Source organism: Hippoglossus hippoglossus, chromosome 3 (genome assembly GCF_009819705.1).
Source record: "Hippoglossus hippoglossus isolate fHipHip1 chromosome 3, fHipHip1.pri, whole genome shotgun sequence".
Taxonomy (NCBI): Eukaryota; Metazoa; Chordata; class Actinopteri; order Pleuronectiformes; family Pleuronectidae; genus Hippoglossus; species Hippoglossus hippoglossus.
The window spans coordinates 12,804,380-12,828,547 of NC_047153.1; the positions used below are offsets into that span (position 1 = coordinate 12,804,380).

Below are 24,168 nucleotides of genomic sequence, written 5' to 3' on the forward strand. Positions count from 1 at the left end.
AGCCTCCGCTCTCTAAAGAGACAACAGAATGGATGAGTCAAACGACTGGTAGAATAAGGATGTTAATTAGGGAAGACCAGCAGGCGTGAAGCTCAGGGTCTGTTAGACAAGAACTCCAGAGAAATAGTGACAATACTCTAGGGGAGTGTTAAGCATATAACAAGTGGTTCCTGGGGACTTCCTTCATTCTATAAAGGAAGGCCACACTAACTGCTGCTATAAAGGTTGTGGATGTGTAAAATGGAGTTGTAACAGAACAAAAATCTGTACATTTAGTAATGTAAGTAACATATTGTGCAGTGCCACAGACAAAGTACCAGTGTTCTACTCAGGTGGTGTTATGTCAGGATCCACTCACCAACTGTAATCGTTTGTCCATAGCAAATAATTGCACTCATTTCCACTTGCTATGGAAACTTTATTGTTGGTCTGTAAGTTCAAGGCTTGACAGACAGCCATCAAACTCTACATCCACAAATGTCTATTATATCATCAGGGGGCATTTTCTCCTTTAACCTCAAGAGTCCTCAGACGTCCGCTTCTCCCGCCACCAACCAAGACCAATAACTTAGGAGAGAAAAATGGCATAAACCCTGAAATATCCATCCAGCCTCACAATCTACTAGTTCTATTCCACATGTGACCCCTATTTCCACCAACCAAGACACAAGATCTTCAACTACACCTGTAGATAGAAAAGAGCCTAAGCCCTGAGGTATACCACCAGGCCCATGGTCTTCTACATGTAGGTGCACTACAAGTAGAGAATCATGAGCCTGAAGTGATCCCTCTGGGCTCTGATCCTTTTTAGTGAGTTTCTGGTCTTGTGTCTAGTTTGGTGGCAGCATGAGGCTGCACCTAGACAACCTGATCCCAAACCAAATCACAATGGATTGGTCTTGTCAGACTTTCTTTGACCGTGACATTTCGATGAGTATTGTTCTTCAGCTGCATTTCTAACTTTTAAAACTAAATTAAAGCTTTACCATGTCATGTGATTTACTCCTTTAGTACATAAATACTAGCAAGATCACCGCTTGGCACTTTGATAACATGTACTTCAGCCATATTGGTTTGGCCTAATCTTTTTATGCCTACATTTGGATGGTGCTTTGTTTTTTTGTGTAGCTGCTTGGGATACTAAGGGGATAATGAGTGGACAGTGTTTTGATATACATATTTTCTCAGATGAATAATTACACAAATAAGGTGAGCAGGCTGACTCACACCCCTCTGTGTTGATTAACTGTCAGTTGCCAAAAGACAATACTCCTGATCAGCTTTGAATCATCAGCGATAAACCATCGATACCCACACACCTGCAGGTTTGTCTACACACTGACAAACCAAAATGTCATTATGCCTTAAAATGAATGCTTCTCAGACAGGGAGCACAATGACAGCTGGTGTGTTCATGTCCATGGGACAGTAATTCAATGTGAAGAAAAGTCACTTACACTCAGGTGAATCTTTCCTCCCTGACTTGGTGTTTGGTGAATTCCTGGGTTGAGGTTATGTGACGCACTTTCTACAACATCCTTCAAGTTGCAGTGGTCGCATATTAGCCCATTAGCGCAGCAACAGTTAGCTCAAAAGGGCGCCATTCCTCTGCCGGGGAGGAGCGAGCTTAGCTTCCAAACATGTCCGTGGTTCCCAGATTGGAAAACCGCGGTAAACCTCCGTTTTCCTTTTCTAAAAAAGTTTCGTTTCTCAGAGCGATAGTTACAAGACTTATTAACTAATTAGCATCTTAGCTAATGGCTAACGGCCACAATGCTAACTCCCTCGTGCTGTAAGCAGCAGGTGTTGATTGTCTGCGCGTTCAGGTGATGTCGGAATAATTGGAAAAAACAAACCTGGACTGGGGGAACATTCACGTCAATGCAACCTTAAAGGGATAGTTCACCCCCAAAAATGAAAATGCACTCATTATCCACTCACCACTATGCTGATGGAGGGGTGGGTGAAGGGTTTGAGTCCACAAAACACTTTTGGGTAAACAGTGAGCGAAATCCAAATCAATTGGGACGTAACAGACATTTAGGCTAAAAAACATCGAATTTGAATGTCAGGGCTACGGACACTTGGATGACACTACAGGAGCAGTATGGAGGTTTTATGTTGTTTTGACGTTTGAAGAATCTGTCCCCCAGTTATTTCAATTAGATTGGATTGAATAGCTTCTAATGTAAACTTGTCAAATGTTTCAATTATGTCGTTTTCAAGCCATATGTCCATCCCTCACAAGCACCAAAAAAAACAGGCTTTTTTAGACCATACACAGGTGGGTTTTGCATTATTTACATGGCTGTCACACCTGATCCTTTTTCTCTGCTCTTCATTATGATGAAAATATTGGAAAGAGGTGTCAGGGTATTGTGTAAATGCTGTTAATAAATCAATAAAACACTTTTTGTATACAGCATCTATGTTTTTCCCACACACCGACTTCAAAGCCAGTGATCATAACCCGGGAAATTGGACTTTCCAAGAAGCACATGAATGCACCATTTCTTCTGTTCCTTCATTGATTCTTTTTTTGTGAGATTTCACAGCTATTTTCTAACTCGTCAGGATTAACAAAGACTTGTAATTCACCTGTTTCCTTCACCACAGTGAATATCAGGCAGGCTGTTTGTCGAACTGGTTCAGTCAGAAGCCAAAGTGACCCTCAGTGACAGCAGAGGCTGACGTCACTCAGTCTGGTTGAGGTTCAGGGTTAATGGCTACTTTAACTGCTACAAGCATTCTACAGCCAAATTTATACTTTCATGAATCTAATTGAGTTTCATCTTGGATAGTGTAGGTGCTATAGAATTAAAAAACATATCTATGATTTAGCTGCATTAATTTTGGACCATCTGGATAAAAAACATTAATTTCAGCCATTTAATTCAGCTGATTAGTCAAAAACAAACCTCCCACTCTGGTTGTTCAAGCCATAAAGAATGTTCGTATTTTATCTTGAAAATGTAGTCATCACAATATATTTATTAGTGTTTATCAGTATCATTGTATAAAATCAAGTATGTTTTATAGCAAGTATATAACTTGTTAGGTGGGGAAGCAGCTAAAACCATATATTTTACTGAAACAATATAAAAACTTTACTAGAAGTACTATAGTGTGATGATGTAGGATAAACTGAACATATCCTCATTTAAGACACTTCGTCTTCAATGGATCTCCATAGCCAATGAAAAAGCAATGACGTGTTAAAACCACCGGAGGGCGAAATGAGCCAGGTGTGGCCACCGTTTTAATGCAATTGATATACTTTCAACCAGTTTGGAGATGATCTAATTATGTATCTGGATAGTAAATATGAAAAGTGAATATCATATACAACATGGTTTTATTTTATAAGCATATCACGTTATCTGTACATTTTCTAAATGAACCCAATCAAACAAAAACACGGTCGGACATTAGAAGCCTCATGTAGCTAAAATACAATTTATTCCTGCTTTCAATTCACAGGTCTTACTACATTTGACATTCTTGCATTGTGCACTATGATGAAAGAAGAGATATACATCAAGGCCCAGGTCAGCCTCAGTTGTTAAGGGTTTAACTGGCAGATGTACAGAAAAAGACTTCATCAACACACTGTACAGCAGAGACAGGTCAGAAGTGCACAAGAAAAGACAAAGAAATAAATTCTCATCTCTCTAAACAGAAGGAAATATATTCCAAGTTACAGTTAACGACAATGACACACATTCTAGTCATTTCTGTGTTTCTAAGCACAGACTAGAAATTAAAACTGGCATCTGTGTGGTCGTCTGAAAGCAAAACATCAGTCCTTGTTTGCGCCAGGTATTTTTTCTACATTTCTAGAGTTTGACGATGGATGATGATGCAGTTTTGTCACTGAGTGGAAGATCTCAGTCCTAGAAAGTAAACGAGAGGAGACAAAAGAAACAATTATCAAACATTGGCTCAAAGGCAACCGGAAATTCAGAAAAGATTCAGTTTCGTTTAAGGTTCTTGTGGGTCACTCAGCTTTATTTCCTAATTTGACAGTGTACTGCAACAGCCACTAATGTTAACTTTCTGTTTATGTAGACCAATCAGGTTTTCCAATATTTGTTTTTATATACATAAAGCAACTTAGTCAATTTACATGGTACAGAAAACACGGCAATTTCCTCGGGGCCATACAAACCGAGAGATTTCCGTTGATGGATATATTGAAATATAAAATGGTTCCTTACATTTTTATAGCATCAAATAAAATATAGGATTTTGGATTTGAAAGAACCATAATTCTAAGCTTGACTTTAAAACACAAGGCAGGTACAGTGATTTGAAAGTTTGGTGTGCTAACGTACCTTTGTGTTCCCTCTGGTGCTCAAACATTGCCGTGCCGCTTCCGTCTGCCAAACGCCTGGGCGCCCACGTTGGTGGGAACAAAGTTGTTGTATCCAAGTCCCCCCGTCCGACTCAGCAAGTCGGCCAAGCGATGGGTCACACAGGTGGATGTGTTACATCCTCGCTTCTGTGCTGTGACATTGCTTATCAGAAAGATGGTAAAACACAGTCTGTTAAGATCAGAGCAGATATCTGTTTTTTAAATATATTCCATAGACTTGTCAATAACAAATTAAACAGTTAAAATGCCCAGAGTTACATTATTTAATAATTGTGTGTGCATTATAGACAGGCAGACTTACCATTTTCTTAATTTTCATATTCATGCATGTTTTAATTGTTGAATGAAATATATGCAGGTTTCATGTAAAGATGCATTTATTTTCTTTATTGTATTGTACAGAAACGCCAATTACACTTTAGTTGCTAATTCTTAGATCTGAATTCTCTGTCAGAATCTGATGTCAGCCAACAGAAAATAAAGCAATGATGTTTTGTAAGTTAGTCTGACGAACAGGACCCGCATGCATCAACAGTCTTGAGGATGGATGGAGCTGGATGAAAAAGCAGCTCAGACAGACGAAGAGCAGACGGGTGACAGCCTCAGTTGTACGAGCTGCCGTTGTTTTCATATTGCTCAGACAGACTTCTCTTCTTGCCCGGTGTCCCCGCTCCCACGTTGGTGCGGGGATATGTTTGCAGTTTGTGAATATCCTGGGAGAGTTTGCCCAGCACACAAGTGCTCAGGCCGGTGCAGCGCTTAGACATGGCTCTGTCCAGGCTGTCAGAGACGGAGACAAACATGCAGAAACAGACTTACAGTAGATGGGGCATGCAGATAAATATGATACGTACACGTATGATGACTTTTCTCTAAAAATGTCATGCTTTTACATTTCAAAGTCATGCTAACAGATCCAGAAGATTTGTAGTTTTCATGCTGTACATTTCTAATGTATGTGTCTAATGTTTATCATGCACATTCTCTCGTGTTCTCTGATATCATGCTGTCTTTAGGACACTCTACTACAGACACATGAGTGAATATGAGTGAATACTGAATGAATGAATGAATGAAGTCCATGTATTGAGGGATTGTGGCAGAGAATAGATTTACATGAATTGCACTGTGTACCTTCATAATCAATACACACCAAAGTTGAAGCTGTTGGACTCATAAACAGAAGTGTGTTAATAAAGATGAAGATATTATATGGTATATAGACAGAATATAGGGAGATAGGTAAGAGCCATACCTGTTCCCATCAGCTGCTCGGGGGTCTTGCTCATCTGAAGTTATCTGCATCAACTCCTTGAAGGCTCTGAGAAAACTTTGAGCATCGTCGTTTGTTAGTGTGACTCCATCTGACATCAACTCGTTGCTAGATCTGGGAAGAAGAAAAAACTTTGAGTTGGATTGATCGCTCTGGTTCTACCACAGGATTGGTTTGAAAAAATGTCAAATGTTTACACATAAAAACAGCGGTAAAGAAAACAAAAACAATGTTTTGATGTGTTATAAGGATGTTACATAAAGACGTGATGAAGAACAAATCGTCCTCGGGACACTGAGGAAATTAAGGTCGTATAAATATCTTTGATTAGTAATGGTAAAAACTTTTTTTCAAATTACTGTTTATACTAATATTAATATGAGTTTTACAAGGTCTTACCTGGATGGAGCTGCCTGTGAGACGTATATCTGACAAATGATCAGCGCATTGCCAAGAAGGAGAGTCCACAGCTTCAGCATTATCATGACTCCCTGTGGAAAACACACGGTATCAAACATGGTCATTTGCATTTTGCGTGTCCACAACATTTTGTGCCATTACACAGATTTTCTATCGACATTCATTCACATTTATAAATCCTCGGTCTCTGTCTCTGTCACATTCCAGAGGTTATACAGGCAGGGAGAGAAGTTGTTAGTGATAAACTGATATTAGAGGCTTGATCAGCAACTAGCCTATTAGCAGACTTGGTTGATAGAACAGTATAAACCTCAGATAGTAAAATATCATCAAACCAGCAGAGAAGACTCTAGCCTGTGTTTACAACCAGTAGCACCAGTACAGTTACGAGATATTCAATTCTCACCTTCTTAAACAACCAGAGCATCATATCTATTATTTCTAACATCAACAGTCTAACTATGATCTAAACAAGCAGCGTTTTATCAATACTCACCATAAGATAACAAATCTTCTGCTGATGAAGAATTAAATGATGAGACTGTATCTGCTGAGCACCTCCACAGCACAGGGTTTTATATATGTTCCCCATGGGTTTCCGTGTTAACCCAGTGAGCACTTGATGATCGTCTATTGGCCAGTCAGATACTTCACCACAAGCTGCGAGCCAATCAGAAGATCTAAGACACTCCCAGCGAGCCAATAAAAGAGCTTGTGTGTTTAGTACATGTAAATAATATCCATTCACAAAAAGCTGTAGAATCAGAAAGAGAATCTGTTTCAACACAATGAGACAGAAAACCGTCACTGACACTTTCACACAGTGACTGAGGGTCTAAATCCACCTGATGCCCCAGCGTGGATCATTGATGCTGCTCAGAGAACATGAAGACGATTCATCACTGCATCTGTTCTTAAAGTGAATCAATGAAATTTAAATGTGGCTTCATTTCATCATTACATGTTTAAGATGTACAGGGATAATGAGGGGCATGTATTCTACAGGTGGTCAGAACATACTCAGAGTGGGAAGAAATCTGTCGGGAGGGGATTCCCCTTGTTCAGGCTCATAATCAAACAGGGAACAGTTGTTCCACTGGGAGGACTGCTCCCTCACATGTTTCGGTGCACGTGCATCTGACAGTGCCGAACAAAAGAACATTGTTTTATATTTTATATATTTATTTATGGTCATTTCTGAGTTGGGTTTCAACACAACCAAGAGTTTAGAGGAGTTTAGGATCCAGTCCAGTCTGCAGAATAGTTTGATTATTCTCCTTTTCATGGTTTTCGTATGGTTGGATTAAATAATGCTTATTCTTTTATTATATTTTATCTCTGCCAAGGAGATGTTTTCACCCCTGTCGGTTTGTTGGTACTTACACAAAAACTACAGGACAGATTAGCACACAACTTGGTGGAAGGATGCAGTACGGGTAATAAAAGCAATCATTCAATTTTGGGGCTGTTTTGAATCAGAGGGCTTGAATCCACTTTTTGTTAACACTGCAAAATAGAGCGTTTTTGACATTTTCACAGATTTCCCAAGGAATTATTCTTGGTTCTTGATTAAATAAATCAGGCACATTTAGGGAACTGATATGTATCTATGAGTGATAACAATTTGGTGCAGCCTGATTGAACTGAAGGAGACTATGGAGTGCCATTCTAGTTTTATGTGTGGATGACATCACTGTGAGGGCTCCATGGATTCACTGGTGTTCATCCGGTGTTTCTGAGCTAATTACTGGGCTACTGGTCTCTGGCCATCTTCTAATTCCCCTTATGTAACCATATTGGATGATGTATCATAAAGCATCCTGCCTTCTGTTTTTTTATTTTCGCGTCACAAGGAAACTCATTAGAGTTGCAGGTCTCAGACAGATATGCACGTGTGTATCTGGAGAAAGAGGTTTCAAATACGCACACACACACAATGATCAATATGAATAGTCTTTTTCTCATTTGTGGAACTTGCCGAGAAATTTTTATTCTATATATTTATCTTTTAGGTAACAATCTGAAGTTTGGAAATAATGGTGCAAATTTGCCAAAAAGGAGTGTGTCAAGTGCCACCATCACAAATCAAGCAGTTCAGATGCACCTTATTTTTAGTCTAAAGCAAAAGTTTTGGACTCGGAGCTGCTCCCACGCCTCAAATCACCACTGCCTGCTCTGACCCGCGACATGAGTTTGATGCAGAGAAATGACATTCCAAGGGGGAGAGCGTATTGTCAAGAACGCAATTAGCTCAGGCTGTTCGCATCCCCAAATTTTAGGCATGAATTGGTCTGGAAAAATAATTACAACACAGGAGAGCATTCATGACAGAGAGGGCAGTGCTATGCTCAGTGCGGCGCTCATCAGTGACAGTCTCCGCTGAGTCAGTGTGACCTCGTCTGTCTTGTTAGAGCTCCAGCATCTTTCTTGAGTGCAGAATTCTGCGAAAAGAAAACGTCAGAAAGAGAATTTCCCCCTCAAATCTATATCGTCACCTTGCGTTATTTGGACAGGCAGCCGGAATCTAGTACCAGCTGAAGCAGTGGAAAAGGGACAGAGTTTTGTGAAGCTTCCGGTCTGATGAGGACGTTTCTGCATCTTCAAACAGAACATTAGATTCAGGCTTGTGGATTTATACGCATTAAATCCTCCAGCTCTCCATTAGGAAGCCAACTAAACCTAACCTAACATTTAAACAGCTGGCCAGTGGTTGCACAGGGATTACGGGACTTCTTGCTGCGCCTTTTAGTGTCATTATGCAGTTGGAAAAACAGAGATTCTGGACAGCATTAGGGAAGGTCTCTTATTCGATTTTCCACATGCACTTGATGATTCCGCTTATTCAGATGGTAAATAATTTACTGTAGATCCACGGTCGTCAAGGGACCCACCCAAAACAAATAGTGTATGCACATGCCCCGCAGTATAGACAGACCGGAAGAACCCTCTTCATAATGTACAGGCTGATGCTGTTCTAGCACAGTAACAGCATTAAACCCCAGACACTGATCAGGACCAAATAAAATGAACCCAGAATAGAGTTTTGCTATATGACGACATACTGCATCCTGTGAGACAGTATTGATTTGTATAACATGTATATATGGTGGTGGCTTCTCTTCCAATATCTTTAGTAATATTACATCATTGTTATGGGTTAAATATAAAATCTCCGGCACTGCCAATATTTGTTGAATAAACATAATTTGATCTAATTTCCTGGATTGGTCTGGCCACAGTTTTAATTCAATAGTTCCTCCAGTATTTTTTGTGGAACTTGCATTTGACATTAGAGAATATGAAAAACACAGGAGCCCACATTTCCCATAATGCAATTCAATATGTATTTCACTGGTCTCTTCCTGTCTCCTATAAAACAAAACCTCCAAGCAAAGTCTGAAGTTTTTCTCCCCTGACTGAATAAAAAGATGGACGACATGACCGCTCCCCAAATGTGAAGCCAAATCATCTTCATTGCCCCCTGGTGGCTGAATGTTAGTGGATGGGTTGTGGCCTGAACTAAAACGTCAAAGTACACATTAAATACATTTTTCCCATAGAATATGTCTTTAATTTTAGGTAGTTCTCAACACACTGATGCAGGTGCAAGTATTGGTGGTTCTGTTGGTTTTAATTTGTCTTAATGCTTTTTTTTTTTTTAAATGGGGGGGAAACTGAATTGCGATTTTTCGAGCACAAGTATCGTCAGAACCTCGATACCACAGCTTCAGACCATGATCACTACCGCGGAGACTCTGACGCCAAAAGTGCAAGATGGCGGCGCCCTTTGGATATTTGTACAATGGGAGGAAGCGGAGTCCATCTTTACACACAGTCAATGGTTTGCACCACTCCAGGAGATGGAGGGATCTGCAGGAAAGATGTGGGGTTTGAATATTGTGGCTGATGAGTGTGCAGGAGAGTTTGAGGGGAGCAGGTAACTGAAGGCCACGCCCAGCTGGAAGAACACACACACAAAGACAGGACTGCCGTACCAACAGGGGACAAACCACACAGCAGAACCAATCAGGAAAGGGAAACACAGGAGAACATGGAGAATGCAGAGTTACGCTAACTGTTTTCATCTTGGGGTCTATAAGTAGGACAAATAAGTTAATATTAGTTCAAATGAATACCCTCCAGAGAAACACAATTTTTAAGTGTGTCTTTCAAATACTGGCAGAAGTTACTACATGAAATATTTTTGAAATAGATCTGATTCAGATTTGTTCTGAATCCATGCAGTTACAGGGACAGGAAACACTCCTGTTGCTGGTGTCTTGATTAACCTGACCACTAACAAGATGATGCAACAGTGAGATGTTCATTTGATTAAAATTGACAGATTGGTTTAATGCTTCCAGAACAGCTGATGAGTCTGGGGAGCTGGCAGGAAGCAAAGAAAGTCATTTGCAAGAATGTCCTCATTAGGTAGCCCTGGCAAATCTGAATGACGGAGGGGGGGGGGGGGGGGGTCTGTCGAGGCCATTTGAGGCTTCGGAGACAGAAAAAAAAAAATCTTCCAGCTGCCTCAGCAGGAAGGAACAGCTGGATAAACAACTTCACGCCTGATGAGGAGCCAGTCATGACCAACTGATGACACGGAAAAGTGGAGAGCACGGTTTTACAAAAGTGCAAATTGTTTAAAGTTTAAAAACCACCTCAGTGAGACGGTGATTCTTACCTGAGTTAAACTCTGTGCATTCTCCACTTCCATTATGGACAAGAAAAAAACTGTGTAGGCAGTGAAAAAAAGTGAGTAAATAAAAAGCTGCTTTGTCTGCAAAATAGATCATTTAAAAATATTTATAAAATATTTTCTCATGTGCGTCTTTATTGATTTGTCAGATTATTCAAGCTTGATACCATTTTTTTCCCAACACTCAATCCTGGGGCGTCTGGTTGAGCTCAGCTTTTTGGGCCACAAGACCAAAACGTCTCCCACAACCATGCACGTCTGGAATGTGGCTCATGCCTTAACCTTTGACCTCTGAATGTAGTGCATTACCATGTGGAGGTGAAGGAACCTACAGCCGCTTACTGGGGCAAAGTTTATTTGCTTAAAAACTAAAACAGGGTAAAACACAAAGGTGCTTTATGGGGACTCCTCAGATAATTATACCTCAATGGCAGAAAACTTCTCTCTGTTTTGTTTTGTTATTTTGTTGTTATCCATTTACTTCCTGTAGAAAAAGAAAAAATAATACACAATCTAGCAATAATATTAAAGTAAAACATATATTGATACAAATATTGTTGTGATATAATGAAAAAATAATGAATAATAATTAAAAGTAGACAAATGCATTGTTAAAAAAAGAGCCTATAAGCAAATATTACATAATAAACAAATACATTCAATGTTGAAATATTACAAAACGTAAAAATATATATTTCAATTTATAATTTTTGAAATCTGTAATGTTTTAATGGATAGTTCATGTTATTTTAAGACAACTTGATTATTTAGATTGTTAGAACTGCCAATATCCACGTTATTTATTAAAAAAAATACAAACAGATGTGGTTTATAAAATCACCATGTTCCGAACTATCCTCGCTTTGCACGTACACACATTGAAACTAAATCTGTTCAAAACACTGTTCCATCGTGTTCTCTTCTGCTTGTTGTTGGATTATTCAGAAATTGTTAAGTTTAAAATTGCAATCACGATATAAGCTCTTTGCTAAAGATCTTGCTGCCAAAATCCCAATTTTTTAAAAACACACTACCTTTGACAGATGCGTAGGTATGGCTGGTTCACAGTGAGGTGTATGTGTACAGACACATGATGGTTATATGTCCTTGCAGCCTACATGTATGGTGACAAACCGTGTGATAGGATTCTCCAGCGTCTGCAGCCATGTTATCAGAGAGGCTCTGATCACCTGTTCAGTGACCCCACATGATACTCGGCTCATCTGCCGCTCCGAGCCACCGTCACACCGTCAGCTGGTGACCGGCCGTCAGTCTCTCTCCAGTCTGACTTTGACACTTTTGTACTTTCTTATTCGTTTTATCTGCAGGAAAAGTTGTCTCCGAGCCGGGAATTGTTTGGTAACAGATAGTGTGTGACCTCCTCTCTTTGTGCTGCCTTGAACAAAAGTTGCTTTCACTGCTGCACTGATTCAACACAGTCAACACAATTCACACTTATATTTTAGAAGGTTAATGATATTTAGAAGTCCATAATTTTAGTATCAACTGATTTGAGTTTAATAGCCTGGTTGGATGCTGGGTGGATTCTTACCTTATTGCAAAATTATCATATTGATGTTCTCATCTCAGTCATCACTTGAGCCTGTAACAGTTAAATGAATATATGCTCTGTCTCCCTCATACAAAGCTAATCTGCATCCTGAAATCTGCTTTATGTTTGGTCAACTGAGATTTAACTTCGTCGCTGGCATTATCCCAAACTCCGTTTCCCAGAAATACTTGTTTAACCCAAAGTTCATGGTTCACGCAGCATACGTAACATTTAGGATGCACAGGCAAGGAATTAAATTAGATTCAAATTTGCATTGAAATATGAAAGTTACAAAAATGTAAGTTGGCAAAGTTTCCTAGAAACACAGTAACACGTGATCATGATTTCGAGCAGTACACAGTATTTCACTGTGAATGATCAGAAACCTGGGTCAAGAACCCACAGAGTTTTTAAGCTTATCTCTAGTCTGGTAGAAATTTGTATAAGAAAGAAAGTGTGCTCAGAATCTTTACTTTACCTTCATCCAATGAAACAATGACCACAAATAAAACTTTTTTGTGTAATTAGCAGTTTTACTTCTACATTGTATTTGAGTGATTTTCTTTGCACTGTTGAATTCCTCCAACAGAACTTTGTTGTTCATCCTTGTTCTTCTAACAGCAGCACATCAAGTGTTAAAATCCACCTGAAACCCACACGAGCACTTTTGAACTTTAACGTGCTGCAGGATTTTCCATGTACTGCTCTTATAGGAAACACGCTTCCAGACTGTGTGTGCAATGTAGCAGGACTCCCCCCCGCCTCATGTAATATGATATATTTAAATCACACTGCAGCAAGTGTGTGTGTGTGTGTGTGCGCGCGCGCGCGGCTCCTGCAGGGCTGTGGTGCCCCAGCCCCCGCTGAGACTTTTTCTTTGGGTTAAAGGAACCAAAAACTCCACCAGCACCAAAAAATAATCCCCATCATTGATCGAGTGCAGAACAAAGTTCAGCAACAGTTAACTCCGACTTTCTGGCCAATCTTGGCTTTAGAGGCGGGGGATAGAAACATGATGATACATATGTGCAGCGTCGGTGTGAGGGAGAGCTGCAGTCAGCAGGGCTGTAGTCTGCAGGGGGAGACACGCCGCACGGTTCTGTGGGGGAAAGATGGTTTCGATCAAGTCTCCGTCTCTGGTGCCGGTGTCCGGGGCTCAGACTCTGCTCGCGGGGGTCTGCCTGGCCGTCGCCCTGCTCGCCTTCCTGCTGGTCCGGCAGCTCTTCAAGCAGAGGAGACCCCCGGGCTTCCCTCCCGGACCCTCTCCCATCCCTGTCATAGGAAACATACTGTCCCTGGCCACCGAGCCGCACGTCTTCCTCAAGAAGCAGAGTGAAGTTCATGGACAGGTAACACACGCACACACACACACACATGCACACACATACAGACACACGCACGCACGCACACACTGCAGGGAAGGAACAATAGAGGCTCGCCCTTACATCAGGCGGTCTACTTTCTTGCAGGAGAATATCTTGCTCCCAAAAAAGTAAAGCTCCCTCCTCAAAATAAACACACATCTAGGGACAAAGAGTTCAGTTTGATAACATTGTACCTTTTAGAATTTAACATGATGCAAAGATGGAGACTGTCCTGTTAAATGTCCTGAAAGTTTAATTAACCCACATCCTCCTCCTGGCTCATGAAACCCCTTAAGGTTGCAGCGTGTCTGTAATTGTGAAATATACAGATGTCTGGGGGGGTGTGAGTGTGTGTGAGGAACTAAAGCAGAAGCGCTTACATCACTGTGTTCTTTCCAGATTTTCAGTATTGACCTGGGAGGCATCCTGACTGTGGTGTTGAATGGATATGATTGTGTGAAGGAGTGTCTTTACCATCAGAGTGAGGTGTTTGCTGATCGCCCGTCGTTGCCTTTATTCAAGAAAATGACCAAAATGGGCGGTAAGACGTCATGATGTGATCACAGCGCAATTACATGACAGTTCAAATTATTTAATTGTCAGGAGTTTTTTATCTGTATTTTATGTGTTTGTTTTCCTTCTCCGCCATTCACAGGCCTTCTGAACTCTAAATATGGCAAAGGCTGGATCGAACACCGTAAACTGGCGTGCAACTCTTTCCGTTACTTCGGCAGTGGCCAGAGGCAGTTCGAGAGGAAGATCTCCGAGGAGTGCATGTTCTTCGTCGACGCCATCGACAAGCACAAGGGGAAGCCCTTCAACCCCAAACACCTCGTGACCAACGCCGTGTCCAACATCACCAACCTGATCATCTTCGGACAACGCTTCACCTACGACGACCGCAACTTCCAGCACATGATCGAGCTCTTCAGCGAGAACGTGGAGTTAGCAGTGAGCGGCTGGGCCCTTCTCTACAACGCCTTCCCGTGGATTGAGTATTTGCCGTTTGGAAAACACCAGAAGCTGTTCCGCAACGCTGCGGAGGTTTATGATTTCTTACTGCAGGTGATACAAACTTTCTCTCAGGGCAGGGTGCCACATGTACCTCGACACTATGTCGACGCTTATTTGGATGAGTTGGAACAGAATGTAGGAGACCCCAGTTCCTCTTTTTCCTACGAGAACCTCATCTATTCAGTTGGCGAGCTCATAATTGCTGGAACAGAGACCACAACCAACACCCTGCGCTGGGCCATGCTGTACATGGCCCTCTACCCCAACATCCAAGGTCAGTTGTAGTCGAAGCATCGTCCCGGTATGAGAATATGTCATCGAGTACAAAAGAGATGTGTTTTGTTTAATGGTAACGTCATGTGAATAAATGCCTAATGGTGCCTGTTTTTCTCCGATAAGAGAGGGTGCACAGTGAGATCGACAGCGTTCTCTCCAACGGGAGGGCGCCCACGCTGGAGGACAAGCAGAAGATGCCCTTCGTGGACGCCGTTCTGCACGAGGTCCTTCGCTTCTGCAACATCGTGCCGCTTGGTATTTTCCGCGCCACCACCCAGGATGCAAATGTCAAGGGGTACTCGATTCCTAAAGGCACCATGGTGATTACGAACCTCTACTCGGTGCACTTTGATGAGAAGTACTGGAACGACCCCGGCGTTTTCTTACCGCAGAGGTTTCTGGACAGCAATGGCAACTTTGTGAAGCGCGAGGCCTTCCTTCCCTTCTCCTTGGGTTAGTCTCTTTATGTTTCCCTACAACTGCAAAACTACTGCTCTGTCTATTATCTACAGCTTTTAACAAGATTTTATAAAGGGTATTTTCTCTAAAACATTATTTCCACATAGTCTAAATGTAAATTTCAGATAAGTTCTTGTGTGTGTTTCCTCATAAAAAGTTCCTGTTGTCATTTAGAGTTAATCACAGGACATTGCAATAGAGCACAAACTCCCAGAACCCACTATCATCAATTAAGACCCATTTTAGACTAGAATGGCCGTCAGTGGTGCACAAACCTCCAACAAGGTCCAACATTCAGAATCCAGATTTTTCTTTGGATCTGCACTGAGTTGCACACACTCATAAATATCAAACGCCCTTTGTTTCCATCAAGATGTACAAATTAAATGTTCTCTCAATGTTTAAGAAAGTGAAAACAAAATCCTCACCATCACTTAACCGGTTCTTTCTTGGGTCATGTCCCACCCCTACACAACATTTCATGGAAATCAGTTGAGTAGTTTTTGTGTAATCCTGCTGCCAAACTAACACAGATGAAAAAATGACCTTCTTTGCAGATGTAATTACCCACAATCCAAATGAGCCTGATATTGTGTGACTGTGCATTTTCTATGGGTCTATATAAAAGTCTCTCTTTTTATTCAGGGAAGCGTTGCTGCTTAGGTGAACAACTGGCCCGGATGGAGATGTTCCTCTTTTTCACCACTTTGCTGCAGAGGTTTCACCTCCAGTTCCCTCCAGGAATCGTCCCCAGCCTCACTCCCAAACTGGGCATGACCCTACAGCCCAAACCCTACTCCATCTGTGCTGTCCGCAGACAACAGAGAGTCCCGTCCCCTGGAGACACTCCTTACCACAAGTAGGCAGGCAGGCATCCATAACAGCTTGTCAGGCTGTTAAAGACATGTTTACTATTTTGCACAGCAATGCAACCACATGATACGGGTGCATCAAACTGTATCGCTGGAGTGTAAATGTCCAGATCCAGTGTATCTTTCCAAAGCGACCAAGGTGGCTCTACAGCCGAGCACATGATCCAGTTTATTCAGGTACTGTTAAATTCTCTTACTGAGCAGGATGCATGTTTGCACAATGCCTTTGCAGCAGCAGGGGAGGTGATGAGACTCTGTGGTGAGAGGACATCCGAGGAACACAAGTGTGCTATTGATTCAGAGCTCTATAGCTGGGGAGATGAAATGTCTATGAACCTTGGTGCTGCAGCGATGGGTTTGGTATCAATGATTGACAGTAAGTACACCCACTGTGGTTCAAAGGCCTGCCTTCTTGGGACAGCTTCAGGTCAGACAGATGACACCATGAATTCGTACGTGTGGGGCGCAACAGGCGAACACACTTTCCAGGAAAGTTCTGGACACTGTACTGGGGCTGGACGAGGGCCAAGATTTACGTCACCTGGACTGACTCTGACCCCGTCTCCAGGGAGAGAACTCGGTGGAAAGTCTTTCTCTTAGAAATGCAACGCTGGTGGATTTCTAATAACTGACGATGCAACACTGATTTCTTCTAAATGGTGCTGAGCAGTACTAACAAAGTGCTGTTGTATGTGTTAAGGTTAACTTTTGTTTGTCTTTTTTTGTAATGTTGGTGTTTACTTTTTGTGTCAATTCATAAAGTCTTTGTTAAGATACTGAGAACGTGTCTTTTTACACTGAACTACACCTAAATTGCTAACACTCTGAAATGAACAAAGATTACTGTAATATTAACTTATATATATATATCACTAATGTTTGATATATTTCTGTAAAGCAGGATTCTGTTGATGGGAGCATTTAGACTGAACCAAACCCAAAAAAGTTTTGGGCCATAAAACCATAGACTGTTCATGAAGATGGACAACACGTCTCCACTTCAGCCCAATGTCCAGAAATATAGTCAAAATATCCCGGACACAAACGCTGCCATTTTGCACCAATGACGGCATTTGGGAGTTAGATTCTGTGCAGCAGTGAGCAGGTTCTTCCGATACATGCCCTCAGCCAATCACGAGTCAGTCTCAGCTGTCTGACTGTTCCATCCACTAACACGACCTGTACCGCAGCCAGCCACCAGGCGGCGATCTAGACACTTGGCTTCACTTTTGAGGAGCGGTCATGCTGTCCATCTTTATATACGGTCTACGCATAAAACCAAAACAAAGTGCTCAAAGACTCTAAAACGCTGTCTGCTGCTGCTGAAAGGAAAGTGTAAAGTTTACATTAGACATAAAGATTCGATCTTGTTCATACAAAAAAAATAAATATATATATATCAGCAGCTTTTACGTGTCGGCAGCACAGCAACATTAGGGAGAGGGAGACGTCACACTCGGCTCTGAGAAGATGTCTAATAAGCTAATAACTGAAACCTGTGTGTGTTTGTACTACAAGTGCATTTCTTCTCCGGTTTACTTCGAGTGGAATGGAGGAAAAACACAAAGCGGTGTTAAATAAAACAAACACACAAAGACCAATAAAAAAACCCAATGAGAGCTGCTTTAGGGATGGTGTTTTATGACAGCTATAAATAACAACAAAAATCAGTTGCCCCCACAATGTAGATAAAGGGTGAATGGTTACATTGGACAAACGTACATATATCGATGCTACATAAGGGAAACAACCATTCATAGATGTATTTATGGCACAATCATTAGAGGACACCGTGGTTTGACAGACTGCACAGTGAGAAGCCAACAGAATTCTACAACTTAATGAGCCTGAAACATGTCGGGTCGGGGGCTACCCAGGCTTTATGATCCAGCGTGGGTCCGTGTGAACAAACAGAATGTGTACGGCTCTGACCTGAGTTCAACTCCGACTCCTGCCACTGTCCCTTTAAACCCAGTGGACCATTTGACTCAATGTGCTTCTCTTGTGTGAACGGCACCGGAGCCCGGAGAGAAACTTTCGCTGAATCAGCGAATCACAGCCCAGGAAACTACTGCATGTAGGTAAAGTTTGGCACTAGTTGGGTCGACAGCGATAGAGGGAGGGAGATGATGGAGAATACAAGAGTGGTTATGATACAGAACAGGGAGAGGCTGAGAGCGAGTGACGAATCAGAACTCAAAAACCCGACAGTTCCACACCTGTGAAGAGACGCAGGTTCAAAACTCTGGAAACACAACGGCAATTACAGGATCTCCATGTACAATATGTCAGCTGCATGTAGAAAACAGATGCATTCATTTGATTATTTTAAAAAATATATATAATTTATATGCACATACTCTTTTGTACAGCGGCTAAACACTTGTTTGGTATTAAAATGTGCACACCGTTATCTACTTTTTCGTCTTTAAATATCACTATCTTGATTTACACTGCTATACTTAACATTCTCTCCAGAGATTATGATTTAATAAGGTGGGGGGGAAAAAGGCAACAATTCCGCCTTCCCTTTCATAAAAACGTCTTTTTCTAGTGGAATGCCAAGAGTTCTGAGAGAATAAAATAGAGAACTAGTAGTTTTTTAAACCTTTGTCATAAAATATAGATATGTATGAACAAAACCAAAGTGAAATGAAACCCTGGATCCCTTCTTTACACACTGGCCGAGTTATGGGTTCGGTAACAAAACTCAAAATATAAAGGAAATGAGGAGATGGGAGATGGGTGAGCTCTCAGTTTGTCTGAATGTCAGCGTCTGCTGGCTCAGCGGAACACAGACACCCAAACGTTGTGTTTGTTTAAAAACAACGCAGGGAGCGTTGAACTAAGAAAACCTTACTTGCCCCGTACTGTGATAGAGCAACGTTGTGCAGATGTGTTGTGTTGCTGCAGGAGAGAGACATTTGCAGTCTGCCAACGATCGAGATAAGCTTCTTTTTTTTTTTTCTCCAGTGAGGTGGTAAAAAGTTTACGCAGACAGTGTACGAATGGCCAGGAGACAGCACATACTGTATGCTCCTCTGTCACAGAGGATTTGAATTGCTTGGATTGGTTCGTAATCAAGTTGCTCATCGAGATATTACAAACTACTTTAGTCACCCAGATGTTTTTAATTCTCTTTGTGAATTTTTCATATTAATGACACAAATTCTTGCAAAATAATTATTCAACTTTGCATGAATCCTGAGTAACCTTTAAAAAAATACTTAGAATCAAAAAGAGGAAAGTGAAGAATCCATTCATTGAGACAGCACTCCTGGTCTGAATGCAACATGTTAAAACACCAGAGGACATCTCACTGGTTAGAAACCAACCATTATTGAAAGGACACAAAGACACACACACAAATTACATACTAAAATAATTAAAAATGTGCTCTCTTTCTCCCAACTCATTCGCTCCATCACATTCCCACCGAAAACATATTCACGCACACACACAGACAAAATGAAGCGAGGGGAGTTAAAGGGTCAAAAAAGGGACAAAAAAATAAAAGACAGGTGGTACACATGAGTAAAAGCATCAAAAATGATGCAGATATAATGCTAATAATCAGTCAACATTTCAATAATGTCTCTGTGACTGAGTCTTATACAGTGTTTCGTGTCGCCAGCAAGAAGAGAGAACTACACAAGCCTAGGCTCTGGGCCAAAATGGACTCAGTAAAGGTTCAGACAGGCACATTTGATATATATATATATATATTCATGTATGTATATATATAATTCAAAAATAAACCTGACACTGAGGCTGAAACAGTCTCTTGTCTTTCTCCGTGTTTGAACTGTTCACTTTGGTAAAGGGTATCCATCACTCGATGATGTCGCTCGCTTCATTATTTTTCCTCTACCTTTCGTTTCTTAAATAGACGGGAATTGTTTTGTACCTAAGGGAGGTGTAAGCGCTTTGCATTCAAGGCAGCATCACAGCCAGGTGACCATGGGGTCGACGCTGGACCCCGTCCGCTCTCTTCCTCCGCACCGTCCTCCTCAGTTCTGGTGCTTTTTTCCCCCCTCTCTTTCTTTCTGGGTGCACTCGACTCTCCATGGGGGTGAAAGTGCATAGGAGTTTGGCTCCCACCGTTGCAGCAAGGATCCGCTCACAGTAGTAAGGCCTTTTTGTTTCTCCAAGATCAATGTGACTGCTTAAGTCTGCACAGTGAATCTTTAAATGTGTGTGTGTGAGGGAGAGAGAGAGAGAGAAAAGTGTGTTTTATGTGCATTTGTCAAATGTCTGTGTGTTCCTCATGTCTGTGTTCATGTCGGTGAAAGGCAGGCGGTCGAGGGACTCGTGCCTCTCGTCATCTTCTTTTTTCACGCGTCTCTGTTCTTTACTTCTTCCTCCTGCTACTGACGCTCGTCTCCCTCCTCCTCCTCCTGGATGACCTGGATGTCGTCTGACGGGGAGACAGGCAGGCTGGCGGGCAGGCTGTCCGGCGGCTGCTGTTTGCCGAGCTCTTTGCTCTTCTCCTCCTCGTCGATGATCTTCTTCCACACCTTGTGGTTCTCCGTCAAGTGCTGCATGATGCTGCAGAACAACCTGCGGTGGCTCTTCTTCCTTTCTACAATGAGCACATGGCAGAAAAGAAATTATTAAGCAAACTCTAGATTGTAAACACTGTTTTCAAAACAAGGGTTTAAATCTTACTTGGTGCAAGCTCATCTTCGAGCTCATCTTCCTCGTCTTCATCCGTGTCTGTGTCCACCTGCCCCTCATCGTCGTCTTCATCTGATCCCGCCTCATTGATCCAGTGGCCGGGGAGAAGGCCAGCAGCATCGTAGGAGTTACAAAGTGGTCCAACAATATGGGTGATGAAGGACTCCTGCAGTTTGGCCAGCTGCGGGGAGGAGCGATCCATGAAGGGGCTGATGGGTAATCCCAGCTGAGCCTCGTCGTCGCCCTACGGATCAAAAACGAGGATTACGGATGAGAACTTTTTCCACAGAGACAGAAATCTTCAGTGATTCAGAATGACATCAGTTGTGTGAATCACATTCTCAATTCTCTCTCACTCGCTCTACTTCTTCTAATCAGCTGACTGTCGGTAATCCAATCAGATATGGCCATGACCTCAATAACCCATTCATGCCAAAACTTCAAATGTGTTCTCTCTGTCAGTCATTGCAGTGATTCGCTGCGATCCTCCCCTCAGTGTCCTGGTCACATCATCTCATCTCATTCAGATTCTTAACACTCTCTGCCCCCCCTCCAACCACGACTAGTGTCTAGACACGGGGGCTTTCCTCAGCTACACACAGCATCACCCACTGTCAAGCTTTATGACATCACGACGGGTCTAAGAGCCAAATAGACTCATTTATATCACATCACTTCTCACCGTGCACACATTGCATTTAGTTTTCAAGTGAAGTTTCTCCTCATTGACCGGATTTTTGTTTTGTTTTATTTTCCGCTTCTGTTTTGAGGAAAAACTATTTTCCAATAAGAAACAATAAAGACCGGTGTGAAATGAACTGAGCTGAAAAATCCTACATTTTCGACAGATTTTTTTCTTATCATCTTATTATTGTTATGCCTTTTAAATATGTGACTTTATAGGGATATACTACAAAGGGATTAGCAAACGTCACCAATATTATTAATCTATGACCTTGTTTATGGTATTTGTGACCTTGATTATATATATTCTGTAAATGTGTTCTGTCTGAAGGTGTTTGTGGTTGGACTGGATTATTTTAGGGTATAAATGATGATACCCTTGTTTAAGGTTTTGCTTTTTACTCAAGTCTCAAGAAAATACAATATAAGGATATAAAGAAACGATCTTTGTTAATGTAATCCACTCAGCACTGTTAGCATGCAGTCTGTACCTGCTCATAAAACTCATTGACAATTCCCTCTGTCCACTTGAGATGCAGGTCACGGACTTTGGCGGGTCCATTGATGTCTGCCAGCTTAATACACACTTGGCACACCAGCAGTCGGTCATTCTCATTGGTCCAGTCGATTCCTGGACTGTTCACATCGTTCACCTGTGAACAAACAAAGATGACGTTTTATTGCAACAGGTCAAATGTTATCGTTTTTTCTATCTGCATTCAGAATGCTGCGTGTCCAACTAAATTTCAACGTACCATCCTGCTAATATTTCAATCAAAAAAACTTTGCCAGAAATTAGAGGATCAATAAATAGATAATTATCTATTCTGATCATAAAACTCTGCAAACAGTAAAGATTTCTTCATCTCAGACCTTGGCATTGAACTCAGCCAGGAAGTCAAAGTGCTTCTTGAGGTCTGTGGCCAGTATGGCCTCGATGACAAGGAAGCGGAAACGCTTGAACTCCACGTGATCCAGGTTGACCAAGAAGTTGAACTCGGGCTGGGAGAGGTAGAGGCTCCAGGCAGAAGCAGCGTGGTGGTTCTCCAGCACTGAGCGGTCGTTGTACAGCACTGCCTGCAGCGCACGAGAGGGAAAAGAGCAGAGTGGTGACAGAGGGAAAGATGACACACTAAGAAGATTCCTTCAACCTCCTCTAAAATGTCAGTAATGGATTTGCTTACATAATGGGACTGCATACGCGTTACACAATTTGAGATGGTTTCAAAAATAGCAAGCACTAAGCAAATGAGATAAAAGGGGGCATGAGGGTATTGGTTATGAAAGTAGAAATGCAACAGGCTCTAGTGCTGGTTACAGAGACACCAACGATCCTTTCAGCAGACACATGGTGGTTGTCAACATCATTAACAATCAATAGGTTCAGGGTTCCCTCTCCTTTCTTTTAACCCACTTTCCTGGGACTTACAAAACCCAGACAGTGTGAGCGTTATCACTGGGCATGTTGTGAAAATACAATATTTAAACAGAGGCACCCAGTTAACCTTTTCACCCCCATTAACATGGCCAACCACAATGAGCGGGAGAGAGGGAAGGGAGGGGATTACAGACTATGGTGCTCTGCAGGAGAGACACTGCGTGCTGAAAAGGCCACTAGTTTATATTAATATTATTTTATTATGGCCTGGCTTATCATTATAAAGCATGTAAACCTTCATTTAGAACGTGATCCTGTGTTTCTGAAAACATGAATGATAGTGGCATTAACATCTGTCCTGGCATCACCAGTAGACAGCTCCAAGTACAGATGTGAAGGTTCTTTGAGGACACATTGGAGATCGGATTAGGGCAAAAAATTATATATCAATATAAATATTTTCATACCAGTTGATATCAATAAAAATCGAGATAAAAGTCAGATTATTATTGATTTTAAGTTTCAAGACTGATTTTTGATCCTGAGTGAAGGTTTTGGTTTTAAACTCTTCTAAATGAGCAGAGATTGATAAACAGCTAAACATTTTGCACAACCGAGGTAGATCAATAGTGAGTTATACCTCCTCACTGTGCTTTTATATCGATGTATATTTCAATGGGGTCTCCGACCTCAATGGTAGTGTGGCCTGAAACGCCACATTTGTTTAGCTGTGTCCTGGGCCACAATGACCGATGGTCTATTAACCCGACGTCCTCTGAACTGCTACAGTTTTATTAGGAAAAGATAATATAACTTGTATTTGTGGCCACTGGCACAATATCAACACTGACTATATCAAATGAGTAAACACAGCGGACCAGTATGTCAAAGTTAGAAGAAACAAGCAAAACAAGCCAACATCACATGGTCTCCTACATAAATGACTTATGTCTGTATGTTTGCATTAGTGAGCGGCTCTGGACCGTCTGAACCTGTCGAAGCCCCAGAGAAAACAAACGAGCTCCACCCGGACCTGAGAGGTATTCTGTTTTTTGTGTTCGAACATTACAGGCACGTTTGGTGTTAAAAGATCTAGTAGATAGGCCAGCCAAAGTGACTGGTCCC

The 24,168-nt window shown here is 41.7% G+C and overlaps 3 protein-coding genes across 4 annotated transcripts in view; 1 reads left to right on the forward strand and 2 right to left on the reverse strand.

Annotated features, from left to right (window-relative positions):
• Positions 1–3,253: 3,253 nt before the first annotated feature.
• Positions 3,254–6,639, reverse strand: calca (calcitonin/calcitonin-related polypeptide, alpha). 2 transcript variants are annotated; one of them, XM_034578001.1, is made up of 5 exons: positions 6,565–6,639; positions 6,048–6,139; positions 5,631–5,762; positions 4,335–4,517; positions 3,254–3,893 (listed from the first exon to the last, which is right to left on the reverse strand). In XM_034578001.1, exons 1-4 carry the CDS (start codon positions 6,565–6,567, stop codon positions 4,355–4,357), a joined length of 390 nt encoding a protein of 129 aa, XP_034433892.1. In that variant the 5' UTR covers positions 6,568–6,639; the 3' UTR covers positions 3,254–3,893; positions 4,335–4,354. The 2 variants fall into 2 exon arrangements, with proteins under 2 accessions (XP_034433892.1, XP_034433883.1); XM_034577992.1 differs by lacking the exons at positions 3,254–3,893; positions 4,335–4,517 and adding an exon at positions 4,742–5,155.
• Positions 6,640–13,240: 6,601 nt separating this feature from the next.
• Positions 13,241–16,295, forward strand: LOC117755397 (vitamin D 25-hydroxylase). Its single transcript, XM_034575176.1, has 5 exons — positions 13,241–13,668; positions 14,083–14,224; positions 14,339–14,971; positions 15,097–15,426; positions 16,078–16,295. The coding sequence occupies exons 1-5, from the start codon at positions 13,432–13,434 to the stop codon at positions 16,293–16,295; spliced, it is 1,560 nt and encodes a 519-aa protein (XP_034431067.1). The 5' UTR covers positions 13,241–13,431.
• Positions 16,296–17,925: 1,630 nt separating this feature from the next.
• Positions 17,926–24,168, reverse strand: part of pde3b (phosphodiesterase 3B) — a 38,794-nt gene continuing 32,551 nt past the window's right edge. Inside the window, exons 13-16 of the mRNA XM_034575163.1 lie at positions 22,539–22,742; positions 22,157–22,318; positions 20,973–21,225; positions 17,926–20,886 (exon numbers count right to left, since the gene is read on the reverse strand). Of these exons, the coding sequence (XP_034431054.1) occupies positions 20,672–20,886; positions 20,973–21,225; positions 22,157–22,318; positions 22,539–22,742 (834 nt within the window). The 3' untranslated portion in view covers positions 17,926–20,671. The remainder of the gene's footprint in view (positions 20,887–20,972; positions 21,226–22,156; positions 22,319–22,538; positions 22,743–24,168) is intronic.

What these genes read in the sequence shown, in the direction of transcription:
- calca (XM_034577992.1), bottom strand. An exon ending in TCACAGGCAGCTCCATCCAG is followed by an intron (nt 5,763 to 6,047) that starts GTAAGACCTTGT and finishes TCTTCTTCCCAG; the next exon opens with ATCTAGCAACGAGTTGATGT. An exon ending in CGAGCAGCTGATGGGAACAG is followed by an intron (nt 5,156 to 5,630) that starts GTATGGCTCTTA and finishes CGTCTCTGACAG; the next exon opens with CCTGGACAGAGCCATGTCTA.
- LOC117755397 (XM_034575176.1), top strand. Translation starts at nt 13,432, where the DNA reads ATGGTTTCGATCAAGTCTCCGTCTCTGGTGCCGGTGTCCGGGGCTCAG. An exon ending in GAAAATGACCAAAATGGGCG is followed by an intron (nt 14,225 to 14,338) that starts GTAAGACGTCAT and finishes CGCCATTCACAG; the next exon opens with GCCTTCTGAACTCTAAATAT. An exon ending in CTTCCTTCCCTTCTCCTTGG is followed by an intron (nt 15,427 to 16,077) that starts GTTAGTCTCTTT and finishes CTTTTTATTCAG; the next exon opens with GGAAGCGTTGCTGCTTAGGT.